The 21,511-nt window shown below is 39.7% G+C and overlaps 2 protein-coding genes across 2 annotated transcripts; both read left to right on the top strand.

The window, feature by feature from the left end:
- Positions 1-1,257: 1,257 nt before the first annotated feature.
- Positions 1,258-3,455, top strand: cox6a1 (cytochrome c oxidase subunit 6A1). Its single transcript, XM_079221696.1, has 3 exons — positions 1,258-1,367; positions 2,905-3,047; positions 3,148-3,455. The coding sequence occupies exons 1-3, from the start codon at positions 1,262-1,264 to the stop codon at positions 3,235-3,237; spliced, it is 339 nt and encodes a 112-aa protein (XP_079077822.1). The 5' UTR covers positions 1,258-1,261; the 3' UTR covers positions 3,238-3,455.
- Positions 3,456-10,179: 6,724 nt separating this feature from the next.
- Positions 10,180-15,397, top strand: hps4 (HPS4 biogenesis of lysosomal organelles complex 3 subunit 2; the record flags this gene model as incomplete). Its single annotated transcript, XM_079222194.1, has 12 exons — positions 10,180-10,211; positions 10,556-10,646; positions 10,798-10,941; positions 11,050-11,157; positions 11,422-11,538; positions 11,986-12,080; positions 12,178-12,250; positions 12,508-12,611; positions 12,701-13,355; positions 13,594-13,720; positions 14,061-14,172; positions 14,461-15,397. The coding sequence occupies 12 exons, from the start codon at positions 10,180-10,182 to the stop codon at positions 14,630-14,632; spliced, it is 1,830 nt and encodes a 609-aa protein (XP_079078320.1). The 3' UTR covers positions 14,633-15,397.
- Between the last annotated feature and the right edge of the window lie 6,114 nt (positions 15,398-21,511).

The raw sequence follows: 21,511 nt of genomic DNA, 5'->3' as shown, positions 1-21,511 counted from the left end.
GTGTATAATTTATGGTGTTACACAGTCACAGTCACAGAAGCCCTCATGACGTCTTGCACTTATCGTGAACCTTCCTCCTGTCATCCCATAGATATGTTTTTAACCATAAGAACAACAATGATGTTGATGTTCTTCGGCCAGGAACATACAGATAATTCGCACAGAGTTTCATTAGGGGAGAGTTCACCCATACATCACAGGCCATGAAACAGCATATATAGAGAGGAAATCAGTTTTCTCCAACAAAAATAATTTCCAGAACAAACATACAACAACGGGAACATTTATCACTTACCTTCATCAACCAGACTATCTCTGAATCTCTCTGGTTGGACTCTGTTCATGACATTACACAAAGTCCTCCCCTTTAAAAAGAAGCACTTCAAACACACACTTTTTAATGTGTCGACAATAATTCAGTTATAATTTAATTTAGTAATATATAATATAGCCTTTTGCTTCAGAATATAAAATAAGATAATCCTTTATTAGTCCCGCAGTGGGGAAATTGCAGGATTACAGCAGCAGTGCACACAAGAGACACATAGTAAATCAAAATCAAGTAATATAAATAAACAGTAAAACAGTAAAATATATATAAATATAAATATATATATATATATATATATATATATATATATATATATATATATATATATATATATATATATTGAACAGTAATAAGAACATTAAAGAAGAATACAGAAGAATACAGTGGCAATATGCAGTGGAAACTTCACATTTTGATAAATACAGATGATTCATACAGATGATTCATACACCTCAAATCCAGGACACAAACAAGTTAAATAACTTTGCATCAGTGTCTCTTCCTGCCAGACTCTTCAATCACCACTGCTGTATGTCAATCACATTAGCACAGTACCTTTTTTGGTACTGTTTGTGTTGAGAACAGCACATACTGTATAAAGCACACACTGTACTCACTATCTGCTATCTCGACAACCAAATGTCATAACATTGAGTGCAACGTTTACAATAATAATTTTCATTACAACTTTATTCAGTGAATATTTTCTCAATAATTGTACAATTTAAACTTAATTTGCATGTGCATTCTTGCACTGCATCGCTCTCTTGGGAATCAAATAAACATTGTTTTATGTAAGAATTACAGCAAACTTGAGTTTTTCTACAGAGTTGCTGTAATTCACAGTCTCGCCGCTTGGTGGCCTCGGAGAGCTTTCTGACTTCCAATCAAACAACTTCCTTCCGGTCTCCGAGCCTCTCAGAAAATAAAATGGCGGCTCTCGGACGCGTCTCTCAAATGTTGCTGAGGTCTTCTTTGGCCCAGACCCGGCGTCAGCTCTCTGCTGCTGTTGCTGCTGGACACGGCGAGCAAGCAGGTAATTATAGCGCGTCATTTTAATTCCCTGATTGGATTTATTGTCATTTATGTTTACTACAACTTGTGGTGTTTGGACAGTGACCTTGCTGAGCTAACGTTAGCTATCTCAGCATTAGCAGTAGCTCTGAATCCTTGAGCCGACAACAAGTAGAAGAAGCTGCTCAAAGTATTTGTCTTTCTAACCTAAAAACATTGTTATTTCAGTCTGACAACTCATTAAAACATCCACGTGACTCATGCAGTCTTAATGGAGTTTAAATGTGCTTATGTTAAATATTTATGTGGCTTGGAAGTGGAGCAGTGTCACGAACAATATGTACTGCAAGCTAAAGAGCAACAACAAGGTCCCATCAGGTCAATAGATACTCGAAGTGATCGCAGAGGTTTTTTTTTCTTTATTAAGTTATATCAAGCAATACAAAAGTATAAAAGGTCAGACGATAAGAGCATATAACCTACTTTGAGAGAGGAGGGAAACTAACACGAGCGAGACAGAACATGTTTAAAACACAAGCTTATTATAGTCAATCTTATTTCATATTTAATTTAATATTATTGGCTGATACACGTTACATGAGACTGATGGACGTTAATAATACCCAGCTATTAAAATGCTCCTATTTCTTTAAAGGGCAGAAAGGTCAGGAGTTGAATGTCACCTAAATTAACAGCATCCCAAGGTAGCATTTCATGTGTGTGGTATAATGCTCCTGTACTACATGATCCCCTAACTGCACATATATTAAATAAATAAACATGTAACGAGTAAGTAATTACTTATAAATTCCCCATTGATGTGTCTAGATGGAAATGGTTGCTTGAGTTTTTTTTTTTTTTTTTTTTTTTTTTTTTTTTTGTACAAGAAACATTTTGCATCACACACTGCTGTCTTTTGCTGGCAATATTAGTAGAAACTATACTACATTAAAATGTAATTGTTAAACTACTCTAATACGATTAAGATTGTCCATAAATTGTGTATCAAAAATAATTAACTGAACCGGTTTCAACTGGCCGTAATTTATGTGAGAACTTTAATCTGGAGGCTCGCCACAATCCCCACTCCTCTTGTCATTCATTCCTGCTCAAAACTACTACTTCTAAAACCGTACAGGTCTTTAATTTGTCCACAGTACTTTTTATTTTATTTACATAATAAATTGTTGATTGTAAATGTTATGCACCAAAACACCAAGCTTAATTCCTTATGTTTTCAAAAACCTACTTGGCAATAAACTGGATTATAATCGTATGAATAAACCGAGTACTTTCCAGAGATATAAACTGGTGGCATTCCACATTTTAATTATGGTAAGGCGCATACTCTGGGTAATAGCATGCGACTCCATAACTAACATTTAATAATGCTAGAATTGGTGGGTGCCATTTTGGGGGGGGGAATTATGAAACTTTACTTTCATGTGTCCTAAGAGTGTCCCCTCGTCTGAAAAGCACATTTATTCTTGATGTTTAGTGAGATTAGATTTATGATTGCTTTTTATATCAAATTAATCATTATTCTCTGTCTCTTCCAGCCAGGACATGGAAGATCCTCTCGTTTGTGGTTGCCCTACCTGGTGTTGCGGTGTGCATGTTGAACATGTACCTTAAAGAGCAGCAGCATACCCATGAACAGCCAGAGTTTGTCCCTTACAGCCACCTTCGCATTCGCAGCAAGGTCTGATTTTAAATGCATAAATTATTCACATTCAAAATTACCACACTTGCTTTTTATTTTTACTGGATCATATGTTGCCTTAATTTTTTTTCCCTTACAGCGTTTTCCTTGGGGGGATGGCAACAAATCCCTTTTCCACAATCCACACGCAAATGCTCTTCCTAACGGCTATGAGGGCCACGAAGAGTAAACCCTTCCTCCAGATCTCATAACTGGCATGGGGACCAGTCCTCTCAGCGTTTCTTACTGGACCACACTCTATTTACAGTTAACGCTTCATTTTTGTTGTGTTTACCTCTGTGCTCTCAACATGGAGCACCTGAACAAACAGTTCCTTTTACTCTGGACCATTGAGCAACATGCCAGACTGATTCCAAATTAACATAAATAAAGTAACTATTACCTCAATTCATGTTTTATTTCTTTTGTGTTTTTTCACATCCAATGTATTTAAGCACAGGAAATCTTTTTTAAAGGTCACAGCAATAACAACATGTAAATAATAAATGAAGGATGGTTGAATTTTATTCAACTGCTTCTGTTTCAGGGTCCTGGTTGTGCGTCATACTGCCATTGCTTATTTTTATATATGATTCAGATTCAACTTTATTGTCATTGCACAGAGTACACGTACTGGGACAACGAAATGTAGTTTAACATCTGACCAGAGTGCAAAAGAGAAGCAGTAAAAGTGCAGTGCAATGTGGTGGATAAATACAAATTAAGACAGACCGTATAAACAGTGGATATGAATGCAGGTGTGTATGTGTGTGTGTATATATATATATATATATATATATATATATATATATATATATATATATATATATATAATGGCTTATTTGAAACAACTGCAGCTTTCCAATCTCATTTACTTTAAGTTGCAATACACAGGATTCAGATAATTTATATAGCAGCGTTATCCAAGCTTCCCCTTGCTTTGTTATATCCAGGACGGACGTGGACACATTTAGTGCATGTTTGTCAATGTGAGGGTGCTCCACTGGCTCTCACGGTTGCCGCTCTGCAATGTGGTGGCGGTTACAGCTGATAACCCTCTCGTTGTGAAAGTGTAGTGGTCACCCTCTGGTTCTCCATCAGGTAAACGCAGTTAGCCATTATATTGTGTGTGTGTGTGTGGCACCTTTTAAATTAAGTTATCGGCTATTTTAAGCCTCTGCTGACCCTTTGTTCATTCATACAGGCAATTTCACATATGGTGATTTGGCCTCTTTAGTACTGAACGTGTACAAACTATGATTGACAGCTCCATCTTACTATTGCACCTAATAGTTTTTCAAAGTGTAAAGGGCATGTGACCAAATTACCAGCCTCTAAATTCCGGTGCCTTTTCACAATTGGGTGTCAAACTGCATACACTGATTCCAGTTTTTTTATGAATGACAAATTGGAAATAAAGTAAATTCAGTGGAGGCAAATAACCACCAAACACAGTGGAGTTACACTTGTGAAATGGGCACCTATCTTGGTATTATAGCCTTCACTTATGTTTTGCTGATCATACAATACAGAAATTGGGAGCCTATTAAAGCCCAATGGGCCCCTTTCACAGCAGTTCGACTTGTCATCTGTTATTTTACACATGTATTACATTTACACGAAATGTCTCTTGTGGAAAATTGGTAAATATCTAGTAGGAGGACGTAGACCTGTTTCACGTGACTCGCTCTTTGTTACAGACTCCACCTCTTTCACGTGAACGCGCCTTAAGCCGAATTAGAAAATCCTGGGTTAACAAAGCTAGCTGATAACTAGCTTCATAATACCGATTGTCTTTTACCCGTTTCCGCCGCGTGGATAGTTATTGATTAATGTGAAGCGTACCGTGACTAAACTGTAACATCTATTACGATCGGGTTTATTCTGTTTTTTAACGACCGTGTGTAATCATTTGATTACTAAATCTAGCATTGAAACATCTCGGATAACTGCGCGCACCCGCTCCATCACAAGGGGAAAGCAGTCGCACGCCGAGACCCGGATCAATATAAATGAACACAGACATGGGTGAGGAGACCTTGTTCAAGATCCCATAACATAAAATATACTGAAACAATACTCGTTTTAGACTCGCATACATGTGTATTTACAGTTCCTTTATTTTTGTGTGTTTTTTTTAAATAGATTTCCAGATGATGAGAAAAATGGAGAGGGCACATTTCTTCAGCTCTAAAGAGCAGGAACTCATTTTGAAGTTGTATGAAGAAGAAAGACATATATTGACAGCCAAATCAAACACTACCAGTGCCTCAAAACGGAGAGAAGAAGCCTGGCAGAGAATTGCGGATAAAATAAACATGTGAGGACATTTATTCACATAAGTGTGTTTAATTGAACTTGGTTTAAAGTATTAGTCACTAATATTTGGACTTGAGCTTTCCAATAATGCCACCATCACTGACACATAACCATTTATTATTTATCATGACTTCCCAGGGGATCGGACAGTGGCTACAAAAGGACGTGGCAGCAAGTAAAAGTCAAACATAAAAATATAGTGCAAACAGGTAACCTTGTTCGTGTAAGTCTACATTTTCAATGATAATAATGTCCAGGGGAGTGTTTCACCTCTCAAGTCTATGCTCACTCAGCAAAAAGAAGACAGGTCGGGGTGATGAGGAATGAAGGGGGGTCAGCAACTCCATCGCTGACTTCTGCAGAAGAGGATGTGTTGCATCCTAGAGACCAGAGGCTGAGGGTGGAGGTCCTCCCAGGAGGCGCCTGTATTGAGCCACTGACTGGATCTGACAGCTCATTTATTAGTGGTAGGTGAACTTATAGTCTGATTGAAACTTGAGTTAATTCCCCCTTATCTAACGCCATGTTGGGCCCTACCCATACAGTATCAGGCCATCCTGTCCTCCTCTTGCCTATAACAAAGACTGAACCAGAGAGCCTGAGCGGTGATGAGACAGACGTCAGTGACCCTCATTTTGAAGGGGTAAGTGCTGCTGGACACGTTTGTTTTTTAGCAGCCCTGTCTCCTACAAATAATCTTCATACAACCAAATTTAATTGTGAATTTTGTTTTAATGGAAATATATTTGGTTGTTTATTATGTTTGCTATTGACAAATCACAAATACGTTTCAAATGAGTCTGCGTATAGGGAGGAGGGTGGGTCAGAAAACTCAGGAAACATCTTTTTTTGAGTCCTGTGTGATCCATGTACTTTTGTGACCTAAACATGCAGTTTGTCTTCGTTTAGCTATGTGTGGTTTGTATCTTGTGTGTCTTGCGCTGAGCTGTTGTTTTTGTTTGTTTTTATTGGTACTGCTGCATATCCAATAGCCCCGTAGGGAAAAATACAGTTCTTGAACTAAATAACCAAGTATTTTCGTTGCCTAAACCTAACTAAGTACTTTTGTAACTTTTTGGTTTCAATTTAAAATATTAAATGTGTTTCAAACGGTTTGAAACTGCAAACATAGTTTGGGAGATAAATGTTTCTCTGGATAGTAATTGAACGTTTTTCAGTTTTAGAACGTCATCTTGTAGGAGACAGGTTTGTTTTTTTAGGCATTTGTCTTTTGAACACTTAACATATAGATGTTATTTTTTGTAGGATTTGCACAGCTTCCAAGTGAGGGACAATTCGGCTTTTACTAGAATCGGTGGAAGAAGTGCTGAGGTGAGTTTTATATCAATAGTGAGTTATTATAATGACAAAGAATAAGAACAATATGAGCTCATGTGTTGTTTCATTTATTTTGCAGAGACAGACAGAAGATATAAGAGCCCTTTACTGCTGCTACCTCAAGAAGGAGATAGAGAACCGTGACCAGCAGATGGCATACAGAGCACTTAAAATGAGGAAGATGGAGAAAGAAATGTTATTACTTGATAAGCAGCTGATGTGACCATGCAAAGAAATGCTAATGTTTTATCTCACTATTATAATATTTTAAAACAATGTTTGATTTATTCCTGGTCTGACAACTACAGTCACATAATTAATTAATTAATTAATTTACTCAGCTGTTAACTGCAATGGGGCAGCAATGTCTTTTGCAATTCCTCCATTAATACGTGTCGTACCCTTTCTTATTGTTGTGGTAATGCACTGTGTAACTCTACACAAGCAGCAGCACAAAGGGCCTATATTGCAGACAGCAAACAGTATTGGAATCTTCCCTTTAGTTGCTCACAGGTTATTTCAATCGCGTGGGCAGAAGGCCCAGTGAGACTTCAGGGTAGTTTCATGAAGGTGTGGAGCCTCTGAGGTGCTGTGTAAAACCTGTGCCCAGGAATAATTGAATAATCAAATGAGTTACTCTGCATTGACACACTTACTGTACTCCAGAAACTCAGTATATGTCATATTTGGTTGTAAATCCTTTGTTGTGACTTTTTCACAAAGTTTGTTCTTCAACAAGTGAAACACATTCTCAGTTGGATTGAAATCACGTAACTTGGCTCTTCAAGAACACTTTTTGGTTGCCTTGTGTGTATAATTTGATAATTTGGACACATTGTGGAATCAAAGATAAGGTACAAAAAAGTTACAACTAATTTCTGTGGCACATGGTACTTTATTCTTTGCATTCGAAATAACAAGTATTGCTGCCTGTTGATTTACACCATGGAAGGTCTTTCTATATTCTTTCTTTAAATGCCTACGGAAAATGTAATTGTTTCATATCAAGACTATTCTTTCTAATAAATAAGGAAAGTTGTTTGTGGTCCTTTTGTTGTTCAGACATATAATGAACATATTTAAACCAAATGGGGAATCAGAAAACAAATCAATTATAAAACTTAATAATAAAAGTACTATACTAGTATGGCATTTTATGACTTCTTTATTGCAAACTATACTATGACATATTTTGCAGGAAACTATACAATGACATTTTTATGGCATACCATATTATATGACATTTCTATGATGTCAACACAACTGACAGTTGAAATTAAAAAAATCATACAACAATATTGCACTTTTATATAATCTATAGATATGTTTATACATTGACACACAATAGTGTGTTACAGACTAGTGTAAACTAGATTCTGCTCGGCATACTCCAGTATGTTAGGCGACAGTATGCACCTAGAAGTTAACGTTGAAATCTGCCAAAAAATGCAAAGAAAAAGAAGATGATGCTGGAAAGGGAAGAATGAAATAATGTGTAAGAATAAAATGACAAAGATGTATTAAGATAGGAGTGGCTGTGAATTTTGTTTTTTGTTGTTGTTGATTTTTTGTGTCTTCGCTGAGACCTCTTAAAATGTATAATATCCACATGGCTGCCTGGAACAACATGGATACCTTCACTTGTTATCTATGTCTACCAACATGGCATGTTGTGTGTAACATGGTCCAGAATTATTCAAGTAATCGCAATGCTTTGATGAAATAGATGATGGGACAGAACAGGGTTATTTACACACTGTAGAGACTGTATACATCGACAAATCCTTAAATTACTGAGTAAACCAATATTCCATTACTAACATATTTCGACCTCCTAAAATGAGACCATTCTGCTTACAAGAGTACGTTACAGTATTGGAGCAGTTGGTAATGTGAGGCAGAAATAGGACAATCATGTGCTGTTAATTAATTGTTTTGCTCCTGCCCATCCTCCACTATCTTTTTCTTTCCTCCTAATGTCGTTCACGCGCCTGTATGCTTGTCAGTGCTCGTCAACAGGTGACATTGATTTCCTCTGACTTTAACAGTAGGAAAAGTATAACACAACGATTTAAAACGTCAAAACGTTTTGACTTGCATCATGTGGTTGAATTTGCCCACTGGGTGGTTTGTTTATTCGCCCCAAACAGCAGCCTCCGACCTGAAGCATGATAAATGCCGCCCTCTCAGAGGGCTCTATGCTCTCCTGCACGGAGGTTTGGGCACATTTAAGATGGCGCACTGCTTAGCGATTTATTGGGAATGCAATTTGACCTCCAACGAGTCAAGATGGATCCAGGATATAAACCTGAGTCCTGACTCAAGATGAGAGAGGAAATAGATCTCGCCTGATCAGATGACTCCATTGTGATCGCGCTCTAATCCAGCCATTGGCGGACAGAACTGCGCGCGGTCACGCCGTCAATTTCGGAAGCCATCCTCAATCGAGCATTGAAAATAGGATTCACTGTGGCTTCAAAGGAAGATGTAGTGTAAAATCCATTTTTTATGCAGTCTCTTTCCATATATATCCAATGTAAGCACACGTGACATGCCCTGAATACTACACGTCTGGCTGTGTTTTCCTTTCTTTTGAATAATTTAAAGCATGCCATTTAATCTCCATATAAAGCATAATTTCCAGTAGTGTAATTATGCACAGTATCAATGGTTATAGTGTACATGTAAGGATAACAGTGACTTCTATGATACCCCAGCGACCCGGGGCCTTTGTGGTCCCTTTGAGGTACATATACTGGATTCAAGTAGGCTACATAGGCTTATGCACAATTTAATGGCACTTTTCCGTCACCAAAGTATTTCCATATACTATATGTCTGACAGCTATACGTTGAAGAACAATATTTGACATAGAAAGCATAATAATATATCATATAATATAATCCATTGCTCCAGACTGAGATATTTACCCCCTGCGACATAAAGTTGTTTGCACAGTAGTTCAGTAATAATGTAACACAACTTTTAGTAATTATGTATTTCTATATTGAGGTAGTGCGACTTATAGCCTGCTTAAACTAACTTGTGGTATCTATTCTACCTCTATCGCTCCTGGATTGTGTCTCAATGGCCACTAGTTTGTCCCTGTCAGCTTGCCATACTTTCACATGACTTCCACTAACGTTACGTGACAGACTTACCCGCATTCCTCAAGTGGCGCTAACCCTCTCAAAAACGTACGTTTAGTAGCAATTCAACGTAAACAGGAGATGAGAACACCATCCATTGCCGTCGTGTGAGTGATATAGTATTCTACATCTTTTAGTTTTCTGTGCCAAACCTGCAGTGCGTCGGAGGAGTTGTTACTCGGAGTCACAGCTAAAATATTCAATTCTACTTCTTTCTTCTTTTTTTGGTCAGAGTGCATCTTCAGTCTGTCGGGTAAGACATACGTGGGTATAGGACAACGAATTATTGAGCGACTTCTAGCTTTTTTTCTGCGCTTTTCTTGGTGATGACGGAGCTCATGCTGCCAGACTCAAGAAGGTAAGATCAGCTGAGACTGCGTCCAGGTTTACTGCAGGAAGGAAGCAGCTATCTGCAGGGTAGTTAGGCTCGGAAACATTCAGCTCTGCTCTGGTCTGTTGTTGTTGGTGAAATGAAACCACTACTCTGATCTTTGTGTGTGCATTCTCTGACATATAGTCTTGTTACACCTGGAGCATCACAGCTACTCTAACACATGTTTGACATTTGGCTTTTTCAAGAATATAAATAAAGTATGGGGCCTGTTAAGGATAATTAATTAATTATCCAGTCTATGTCCAGGTAACCAAACCAAAGCCATACAATGAACCATTCAGGCATTTCTTCCTATATTTATTTTGCAGGTGTACTTATTTCTTCCTCTATGATGGATGCAAAGTCAAAGGAGAGGGTGACCTTACAAGAGAGGGAATCTGCTACTTCTACCCTGAAGAGGTTTGACTCTCAGAAATGATTGCATGTGACATGTTTTGCAAGAGTTTGTTGAGTATAATAATGATCACCTAAAGCTTCTTTAAGTGTTTATATTTGACCCACAGTGTTTCATTCTGTTATCTCAAAGTTAGTTCCTATACCTTTCTGTCAGACCCCTTTAGATGAGCAGGAGCTGCTCTGCGGTCAGCTTGCTGGCGCAGCCCGCTGTGTCTCTGAACTCTCCTCCTCCCCTGTGCGCATACTAAGGCTGCGCCGCAACAAGTTTTCCATCCGCATGAAAGATGACTTTTTTTGGGTGAGTGAGCACACAGGTGGTTCAGTTGCAACTTTTCAAGATGTTTTGGACTTTAAAAAAAAAGTGTGTTTGATGATTATTTTGGGGATATCTTTTTGTTCCTCCCAGGCTCTGGGTTGCTCAGTGGAAGTCCCCACCATCAGTGTCTGTGAGCTCCTGGATCAGCTGATAAAACTCTTTTGTTTCTACAACGGCTCCATCCGACGAAGCTACCAGGTGCACTCTTCAGTCATTTAGTTGTCTTGTACCACAGTAGCTTTGTTTTTTTCTGGGTTGTCCCACAGAGGTTAAGATGTTTTTTTACAGAAAGACTCGCCTCATCATCAAGTTGTAGACTATCGTAATAGAGCAATCTACAAAACAATCTGAGTAAAAGTCACATACCAAACAGATACTAAACAATTATTCAGTTTCAAATTAGCGGGTTATATTATTGTGTATTGTAAAAGTTGCGTGTTGTAACTTTGTTTTGCACTTTAGCTTAACAGTCAGGAAACTCTGGCTTGTCGATGGGCGCACTACCTCTCACACCTGCAGTCAAGATCCTCAGAGCTTCATCACATCTTCAGCTGCTTGAGAACAATTGACTCAACTAATGTACGTACAACATGGTGTCGCACTTCCACAATGGCTTTTCTAATGCTGCTGCACACAGATGTTCTCAGACAGGATGTGACTATGTCACAATGTCCTGTAGTAGTGTAGTGGAAGTGTTCAGTGTGCCTTGGCAAACTTTCTGCATATTCATTTCATCTAGAGACTAGATTGAAATAGATTAAAGCATATTTTGTAAAATTCCACTGTGGTACAATTCTCTAGATTGTTCTAAATACACTGAGACATGCCAATTCTGTCACATTATACAACAGATGACGTAGCATAATATAAACTTATCTTCCAACATGGCAGTGTCTTGTATTAGTGTCTCTTGGTGCAACAACTTAACTGATAAAGTTATTAGCTAATACATTGTATATGTCTCACCTTTCAGTGTCTGTGCTTTTACATGAACTGAAAAGTAACAATTTGAATTCTTGTCCCCAGATTGACCCACTTCTCCTGCTCAAAGCCGCCCTCATTCTCCAGGCCTGTCAGCGCTGCCCTCTAGTGTCAGCAGGCTGTATTCTGTTCAGAGGAAGGTGAGCTGACATTTTAACTGTGCCGACCTGTTAGTGGAATAGCTTTTTGTTAATAACAGGTTTTGAAATCTCACTTTTCTGCCACTTTTCTCCACAGAGTTGTCAGCACACAGATGTCTCCAGAGCTCACAATGAAGGTGATGGTTCATGAAAGTGAAACATACACCGAGGTAAGATGGCAGGACTACATGCTAAATTAAGCTTTTCTCCCCAAGGGCCCCCAGCTCTGTATACAACATTTGAAAGAGTACACTAATCACTAGCAGTTTCAGTTTGTCATTTTTCACAATATTTTGCTATCTTTAATTTAACTAAATAATATAATTTAAAATGTTTGTATTTTGCTGAGAATTCAGCATATACAAAATGTTGAACTATTCCATTTAACAGTAAAAGGTTTCACGCCAGTGTTTTAATTTTGATGCAGGCCCAGAGGTCAAATGGACCGAGTACCTTCAGCTCCACTACTGTGTTCCTGACCATGTCTGAACTTCAGCATCTGCAATCCGCCCCCGTCGACAAAGATTTCAGGTAGCGTCTTCCCTCACTGAGTTTCTGTCCTGTTTGTGAATCATTTCCCTGATAATTCTGAGTGCCTCAACCTGTTTTCTATCCTTCAGTTCCCATTCAACTCCACACAAAAACACCCCCCTAACGAAGACCCGCCTGTCAAGAACGTTGTCCGACACTCCCTCCACTGAGTCAGAGCCATCTGATACAGGGTCCTCCCAGTCTCCCCAGAAGGTGTCCTTCAATCCTCGCTTGTCAGACAGCTCTGTGTTGAGCCCAGATCCATCGCAGAGCTTCGCCGATCCCCCACCGCGGCAGTTAGAGCCTCCCTTCTCAAATGGAAAACACTCCCCTGAAGCTGAGGAGGATGTGCTGGAAGAGTCATATTATCACAGTTTTCACAGCAACAGAGATGAGGTCAGTCAGATGCATAATGAAGGAGACAGTTCATTGCTTGGAGAAAACTCCCATCTTAATGGAGGCGGAGCAGATGGGGACACTGCTTGTGGGACAGTATTTGACTTCAGAGGGGCTGAGGAATCCCATGACGATAATGTTTTGGAAGAGGTCAGCAGAGGTGGCTGTGGGAATGCTCAGGGCCACTCGGCAGAGATACCAGATCCTCCTCGCTCTGGTGCTTTTGACAACCAAGAGGAGTGTCCACTGATTCCCATGACGCTGTACCTGCACCGGGTGAAAGGCTTGGTGCTGGCTCTGCTGGCGGAGCCTCACTTCTTGAGTGACACAGATTCTATGGAGGAAGTGGTGAGAAACAACAGGAATCTTAATAATAATTTCTCTCTTTTGTCACATTAGAAAATTAAAAGTTTTTGAAAGAAAGATGCACCTTAGGTCTTTTGAAGAGTACAACAAAACACACAAATGACTCAGCTGATGTAACACATCCCAATACCTACCTCAGTAATCCACCAGCTGTATACCGTATGAGTGCACTACATTGATCTTGGTAACATATGGCTCTTCCTCTGTGGCTTGTATCCAGTATCACAGCAGCCTGGCGTCACTTAATGGACTGGAGGCCCATCTGAGGACCATCTCTCCTGGGGCCCCGGGCGCTCCAGGACCCTACATCTTTGCCCACTTTGACTGCATTCAGATCACGCTGACGAGTGAGGTTTCCATAACACTCTAAACTATCTCCTCTCATCATTCACTCTTCGTCTCTCTTGTGTTCTTAACTCGCTTTGCATCTTTTTTTGCATTTCTAATAATTACTGAAAATTCTGTCTTTCCCAGTTTCCCCACGTTTCACTTTTCTTCTTGAGTGAGTATCTTCTGCCCCACCATCTCTACCTGGGGACTGGGGAGGGGTAGTTTATGTTTGTCTTTGCATGAGCTAATGGATAATTAGTACGACTGTGATCAGCATTCCTTTGTGCAGCAGGCACGCATGTCCAGGTTAATGTGCCACTGTGGCACTGAGTCTCTTGTTATTGTGTGTCACTGCAGCCAACCTGTCTGGTCGACCGGGGGGAGCCCCAGAGCGTCCTTTTGTGAGAGCCACATCACTTCTTCACTCACATTTCTGTAACACTGAAACTCTGCAGGAGGCTATTATCAGGTCAGTATGGCAGTGACTTGATGATGATGATGGTGGTTGGGGGCAGGGGGGGTTCTCGTGCCTTTCATGGCTCCTCAAGTAGAAGTCGGGGGTGGGGGTTGGATCTGTCAATTCGTCTCATCATATCCCACCAATCCCAAAATGTTCTCTCTCTAGATCACACTCCAACAACTCACATTTAGTTGAAGAGAAAGTTCTAATGTTTGGTCTTTTTTATGTCACTTTACTCTTTTGCATAAAGTCTTCATCTTACAAGCTTGAAATGTAAATGTGACATTTTCACCACAGGAGTGCTGGAGCTGCCGTGTATGGAACCCGCAGCGTGGCCCAGGAAACTTACTTCCAGCAGCAAGGGGGATCGCTGAGGAACTCTGGCATCCCTAACCACCAGGACAGCGCTTTCTCGCTTCCCGGCAAGGCACGGCACAGATTACTGAAACACGGGGTTAACCTGCTCTGACGGGACAGCATTGTGTTTACTTAAAACATGAAGAGCTGCCCTGTGAGTAATCTTAAAATCAATGGAGAAAATCTGAGAATGATTTAAAGTTGACTCTGTTTTGTTGTTGTGGTTTACTTTTACATTGGTTTACATTGTATTATATTAGCACCTGCTATGAAATCGTATGGCACTCAATAGCAGAACCTTGCATTTTCGAAATTTGTATTATAACTATGAATGTCAGAGAGGATGTTTGTTAACAATCAGCTTTCAGTTATTTTCCATGCTTGTTTTTTTTTCCTGTGATGCTCAAACACATTACCTTTTGTATCTTGAAGCCCAATGTTGCCATATTAAGCTCCTGTTAACACACTGCACACATTTTGCAACCTTTTCAGTTTGCAGGCATCCTCACTGAAGCAAATGTAAAAAACTTCTTACTTGTGTTTATTAATTTTATTGGACATTTTGACTAAAACTAGGTTAGAGTCTACTGTTTAACTGCATTTGTACATATGCGATCCTACATTTACTTGTTGCACACACACAACTGTATTGGTTTATTACACAATTTATCAAATGATCTAAAATAGTTTTTATAAACATTATTTATTTGAAATCCACTCTTTGGTAGCAAAACAAATATTAGTTAACTACTTGGCTATTAGATCTATTGTTTTTTCCATCTAACATGTCATTTGTTAAAAATGTTATAGTCTTTTAATGTTTGCTAAGAAGAGGTCCACTGTGATATACTGTAGTGCATTATTAGTAGGAATTAAATGAATACATGATCCGCTCAGTGCTGAGTCTTGTGAGCTACTTTTGTAAATGCTTGTTTGAAACCACAGGGGCTACACGGCCTGATTTAGGCCCATCAGCGGCCTGCATGAGACCCTGCAATCCGGACCCATTGTTTTTCACTCAGGCGTAATGCACCGTTTCAAATAGGTACAACTGGTCCGAAGAGGGACGTGCGCAAGGGTATTTGAAAAGCCAAAGACATGCTCATAAAATATTATTATTCATGTTCTGTCCGAATGTTTCTGCGCTATATATGTTGTAAATAAGATGGGTCTTGATGTTCCAGATATGGAGTCATTAGCTAAATCGCTGAATTTGAATGGTTGGGGTCGGCGCTCTTCGGGGCGCCTCATTATGCAGGCGCTTTAAAAGAAAGCAGTGGGGGGTAAATGGGTGGTTAAGGGCTCGAACAAAAAGAGGGGCAGGGTCTGTGAGGAGGGTCGGGATTCAAATTCTAAGTGGTAAGATGTCCCCATTGTCAGTGGGATATATAGCAGGCACACAGAGAGAGAGAGAGAGAGAGAGAGAGTTGGCACAACACAAGAGAAGCTGCCGGTTATCAGTGAACATCCAAAGGCCAGGATTTAGACCTATATCACCATGGCCTCTTCGCACTGCATTTGGATTGCTTTATTTCTTTTTTCGGTGATGACAAGGGACATTGGAGTATTTGGTCGCGCAGTAGACAAGCTGGGATTTCTGTCACAGTCCCAGAAAACTGCGGATGAGTCCTCCGGACCAACTTTACGCACGGACGCGTTGAGGCGCGGGAGGCGCGGGATCGCGGAGACGCACCTGGAGCGTTGTGCAGAGCTAGTGACGCCTTGGCTGGAAAACACTCAAGCTCCCGAGGATAATGCAACGCTGTTGCAGCTCCGTGTTCGGCCCTTTTCCCCGGGAGCCTCCCGGCACGCGGTTTTCCCAGGAAAATCTCTCTTTAGCTTTGTCCGACGGGTTTACCACTGCTGTCAAGAAGGAGTAAACTGCAGAAGCGTAAAAGGAATTCAAGGTCGACTGAGAGGAGGTAAGACGCAGTATATCCAACTGAAACACATGCCACGTCCTATTTAACGTTGTTATTTTCTTGTAGTCTAATGTAGAACTTTGCTGTGGTGGTCCTGGTAGACATGGTTTACAAAGAGACGGCACAGCGGCCCTTGATGGGTTGCAGAGCTCAACCCTCAAGAAATGTAACCTAAGCATCTTCAAAGTTAATTTTCCATTTGCTTTAGTTTCACTAAATGTTGCTCAATGCAATATCAAACTAACTATCGTAACTAGGGGAGCTGGTATCTCCACAAAATGACTAGGCCGATAGACAACCATCAAGAGGACTGGGCAGTGGTGAAAAATTCAACTGCATCAAAAGACATCATTGCCATTATTGCATTGTATTTCATAACCGTAAAACATGCTCATTAGATTTGGAAATTTCCACAGCAGAAACATTGTACAGAATATATAATGCAATAGAGAAAAGAGCAGCTTGCTCATTTAAAGTATTTAAATTCATCGTCAAATTAACTTTTCCGTTGCCCATCCAGTTCACAGAGGATGTGGATGAATGAGTAGCTGCATCGATGATTCAGCAGAGAAAAGGATGCCGCATCAAACAGCCATATGCAAACATGTACATTGTGTTGAAAGGGTGCAAGAATGTCATAATTTGAAAGGTAATGTGCTTAAAAAGCAGCTTGGAGGACATTAATGACTTGATTAATGCAGCTGCATAGAGGGCCATGTTCTCTGCATACAAATTAGTCTTAATGTCCCCTCCAAGAAGTGTTGAGATCTCCTGCTGACAGTTTAACACAGTATTAGCGGTGAAAAGCACATCTCTGTGGTGGAGATCTTACTCTGATCACAGTGTGTCCGTGTGGCTCTGCGACATGAAATGTTCCATCTTAAACTGCACTGTACCTCTGACAGACTCTTGCCTCTTTTTCTCCTCCTCAGGCACAGCTGTGGAGTTTCTTCTCACCAGGGAGATTTTGTCGTTGACCATTACAAGAGCAGAGCTCCACCTCCAACTTTCCAACCCACAACATCTGGATATCCATCCTGTGCTTTCATCTATGGCAAAGCGAGACCTACCTACAAGGTACTTTTAAACAAAATATGTATTTCTATTTCTAAAAGCCTAAAGACACCAAGCAGTTGTACGAGTGAGGGCCTCTGGGAGTGTCAGGCCTGGTTGTAACCCTGTTGTCTCTCACCTCCAGGTACAGTTTGTGGTCAAAGGGCAACACGGTGGAGCTGAGAGTAGATCTGCTGTTCCTTTTCCAGAGTCTGAAACAGGCGGCGCGTGGTGCAGGAGGTGGTCCCAGCTTGCAGAACATGCGGCGGCTGGTGATTTCTTCCAGGAGGTATCCACCAGGAGAAAGGCCTGCTTCTGGGGCTCTGCAGGACACTGATGCTGATGTGTGGGGGGAGGGGATGGCCAGCACGCTGCCTGCTCTGGACCTGGGCCTGGTCCTGGGCTGCAGTCAGGCTGCATCGGGGGTATCCTGTGGAACTGGCGGTGTTCACCTCTCACATACACCCTTCATGGCTCTGTACTACAGATGAAGTCAAACTGGGACTGGACTGTGTTCTGCATGGAAACATTTCATTTGGTGAATCTGTTTTCCAACTGAAAAGACATATAGGCTCAAAGCTTACAAGGAAATGATGCACTTCAATGTCAAATCTATTAATTTATAAATGTAATTTTTTGTAAATATATATACACATTAATAGTTAATATGGTATACTGTAACTTTATGAAGTTCTTTGGTTATTAAAGCTTGATCTATAAATGCCTCGTGACATAAGTGTGAGGCCAACTGTCTTCTTTGTTCAGCTGTGTTCCTCTTTTGGATAGTCTGGTCCCAATACCTTTTAGATATGCAATTCTATTTAAAAAGGTGTTCACAGTTTGTGGGAAAACATGGAAAAATACACACCTGGACAAACAAAGGGCATGTACATGTGCTGTGACTACTCTGTTCATCTGTCATGAAATAATATAATATCTAGAAGCTGTAGAGTCACACACCAAGTTACCTCACCGGGAACTCAGGGGTTTTGAGTGGAAAAACAGCAGCACCACATTCTGATAAAATAGCACATTTATTAAAAAGAGACAGCATTTATCAGCCTTCCCCATTTTAGATATATGCCACATCAGCGTAACATCAGGGGTCTCCAATACATTTCTCAGTCAACCTGCCGCTGTCTACAGCCCCCTGAGGAGCACTAATATTTCAAACATGTATATGTATACAGTAGGACTCGTATTTAGGCGCACACTCACTCTCACGGTGATCAATGGCTTTCAGACCTTTGTGTGTGCTTGTGTGTGTTCGGCTGCCCGGATGAAGGACACGTGGGCAGATGTTTTGCTGTTTAATTTTGTCTCAGTTTAAATTCATCTCATGTTTAGTTGCTTTGAAGAGAGGAAAAAAAGAAAGAGAAATAGCAAGTTGGGGATGGTCGACTCAAACAAATGTACATTAATCACAAGGCTATTAACATTACTTTTTTTAGGATGGAAATTTCAAGACAAGTGGGTGTCATGGGAGGGAATAATGAATGAGTACGACAAATCAGATGACAAGTATCCGGCTTATTCACTGCTTTACCAAAGGAGGGTAAAAAATAAAATAAAGAACCTTTAGTCACATCAGGTGACTGTTGAAGAATTATGATGGCATGGCTGCAATTCATTGGTTCTTGTGGGGGGAAAAAACAGAGCAGATCTTCATTCCACTCTAGTTCATTCAGTTCTGAGATGTATTGACAGTAACGAGTCCAACGCAGGCTAAACATCAGCTAAATAGACTGAAACAAGAAAAAAAGAAAAGCGGCCAACAAAAGAACAACGTCAAGGTGAATGATAGTAAAGCACAATGTATTCAATAATTCAAGGCAACAAAGACAAACACACAAAAATGACATGATTTTAAAATACATGAGGCAGTGCAAAATGTCACACCAATAAAATATCAAGTTTTAAAAACGCAAAACAAAATAGATCCTGAGGAAAAAAATTCAAACATAAAAATCCAAGAGCATTATAAAATATCTCCAGATCAGCCCCACTCTGATTTAAATTATATATATATATATATATATATATATATATATATATATATATATATATATATATATATATATATATATATATATATATATATATATATATATATATATATAATAGAATGGAAGATCCCATATTTTCAGACATAATCTCATTTATTTGACTTTCCGACAGTCAGTTCATCAGCCTGCACCTTAAAAAAAAAGAAAAAAAGAAGTATACTCTGTATCGGCAACCGTTCCTTCCCTAAGAAGAAAGGCCACAAAGTCGTAAAGAGATAATCAAAAGGAACCCTTACACCTCACCTACAGCCCAAAAGTGAGGAGAACAAAACGGTTGTCACACGATAAAAGTGTGATTTAGTACCTTATATACACACGCAACTGTGTAGACTTGCAGAAAAACCAGAACACGGTGACTTGGGTGCTGAATTAAATGAACATTTTGCATCTTTTCAGAAGAAAAACAAAAAGGTGCTGATATGTCTTAAATATGAGTTGAGTTTACATAATCAAAATAAATCAAGTAGAAAGAAATTCAAAACACCAACAATTGACAAAATATTTTCTGGCATTAACTTCTTGCTCACCATCAATCAAAATGGGAAGGAGTTACAAAATCATCATTGGAGTCGAGCTAAGCACTTAAGGGATGTAACTAGATACAGAAAAAGGAGGGTCCACAAAGCAACTCCACTAAAACTGAGGAACAAAGCTGCTTTTCAGACGGCACAGAAAGCAAAACGGGATATCATTGTCCAAAAGCTGAGACTAAAACACAGAAGAGTCTGATAATGTGACCATGTTGGGGAAAGGCTTGAATTTTAGAAGAAAAATATTTGACCCCAGTCTGCTCAATCAATTCAAGGACCAGAACAAGTAGCTTAATTGCACTGAAAAGTTCACACTTAATTAACAAAATGGTTGCAAGACAACAGATTTGAAAAGGCTGAGAGAAGATTGTGAAAAATGAAATAATTGTTGGTTTATAACGTCAAGTAACCATTGGATGTTCTACTTATACCGATGTTGTGCTTTCTCATTTCTGACTGCAGGTGGATGGACTTGTGGTACCACACAGAGCAACGTTAGGGATGTTTAAAACAAGTGCATTGACTGATTCTTTACGGTTTAATGTATGGAGCTGCAGCTTCAAATAACACGAGGACTGAGTTCATGGCCCATCAGTCAACACAGCATACAGTTTGAAATCAAAAACAAATTTAGTTTTTTTTACACAACCTTCCACCCAGTTAGCCAAACTGTCCCCAACGCTCTATTCTTCTTAATCAGTTACATTTTGGTAAGTGAGAGGTACTGTATGTCCACATATAGCCAATTTCAACTACTTGCCACAGAGGCTTCACAGAATGGTATTTTGCAAGCCGTTTGTCAAATTAAACAGGACACCAAGGTTTCTTTTTCTAACATAATTTAAAAAAAAGACTTTGGTGAAACAAAGCGGCAAGCATGCATGCATACTTAATAAATGAATAGAGAAGGCAAAGCTTTCAGAAAATACAATGATGGTAAGATTCTGACTCATTTTAGCTTCAGCATTTCACAGCATAGACTTTGACTCTGGTTTCTCTTACTGAAATAAACTGTTCCACATTCTCAATTTCTAATGTGTTAACTTTAAAATGGATCATTAAAATAAAAAAGTAAAAAAAAAGTTTGTGATCACTGTTGAAGACACGTTTAATGGCCTTGAATCCGTGTTTGATGGAACATTGCCAAATAAGTCTATCATGTGTGACCACACATCAACAGATTTGGGAAAAACTACCTATATAAAAAGGCAAGCCGACTTAGACAGCAGACAGCAAATAATCCTGCCAGCTACAGAGCTGGTTCGACGGCAAGTTCTTTCTTCTTTAAAGAACTTATGGCAAGAAGATGATGGCACGTCAACAAATGACTAACTAGATCGGCATGGAAAGACACAAAAATGCGACAAGTTGAGAATAATGGGAGCCTCTCAAATGGCAACGGTATTTCCACTGACTATTT

Source organism: Taurulus bubalis (assembly GCF_910589615.1).
Source record: "Taurulus bubalis genome assembly, chromosome: 8".
NCBI classification, from domain to species: Eukaryota; Metazoa; Chordata; class Actinopteri; order Perciformes; family Cottidae; genus Taurulus; species Taurulus bubalis.
This window is presented reverse-complemented; position numbering and strand designations above follow the sequence as displayed.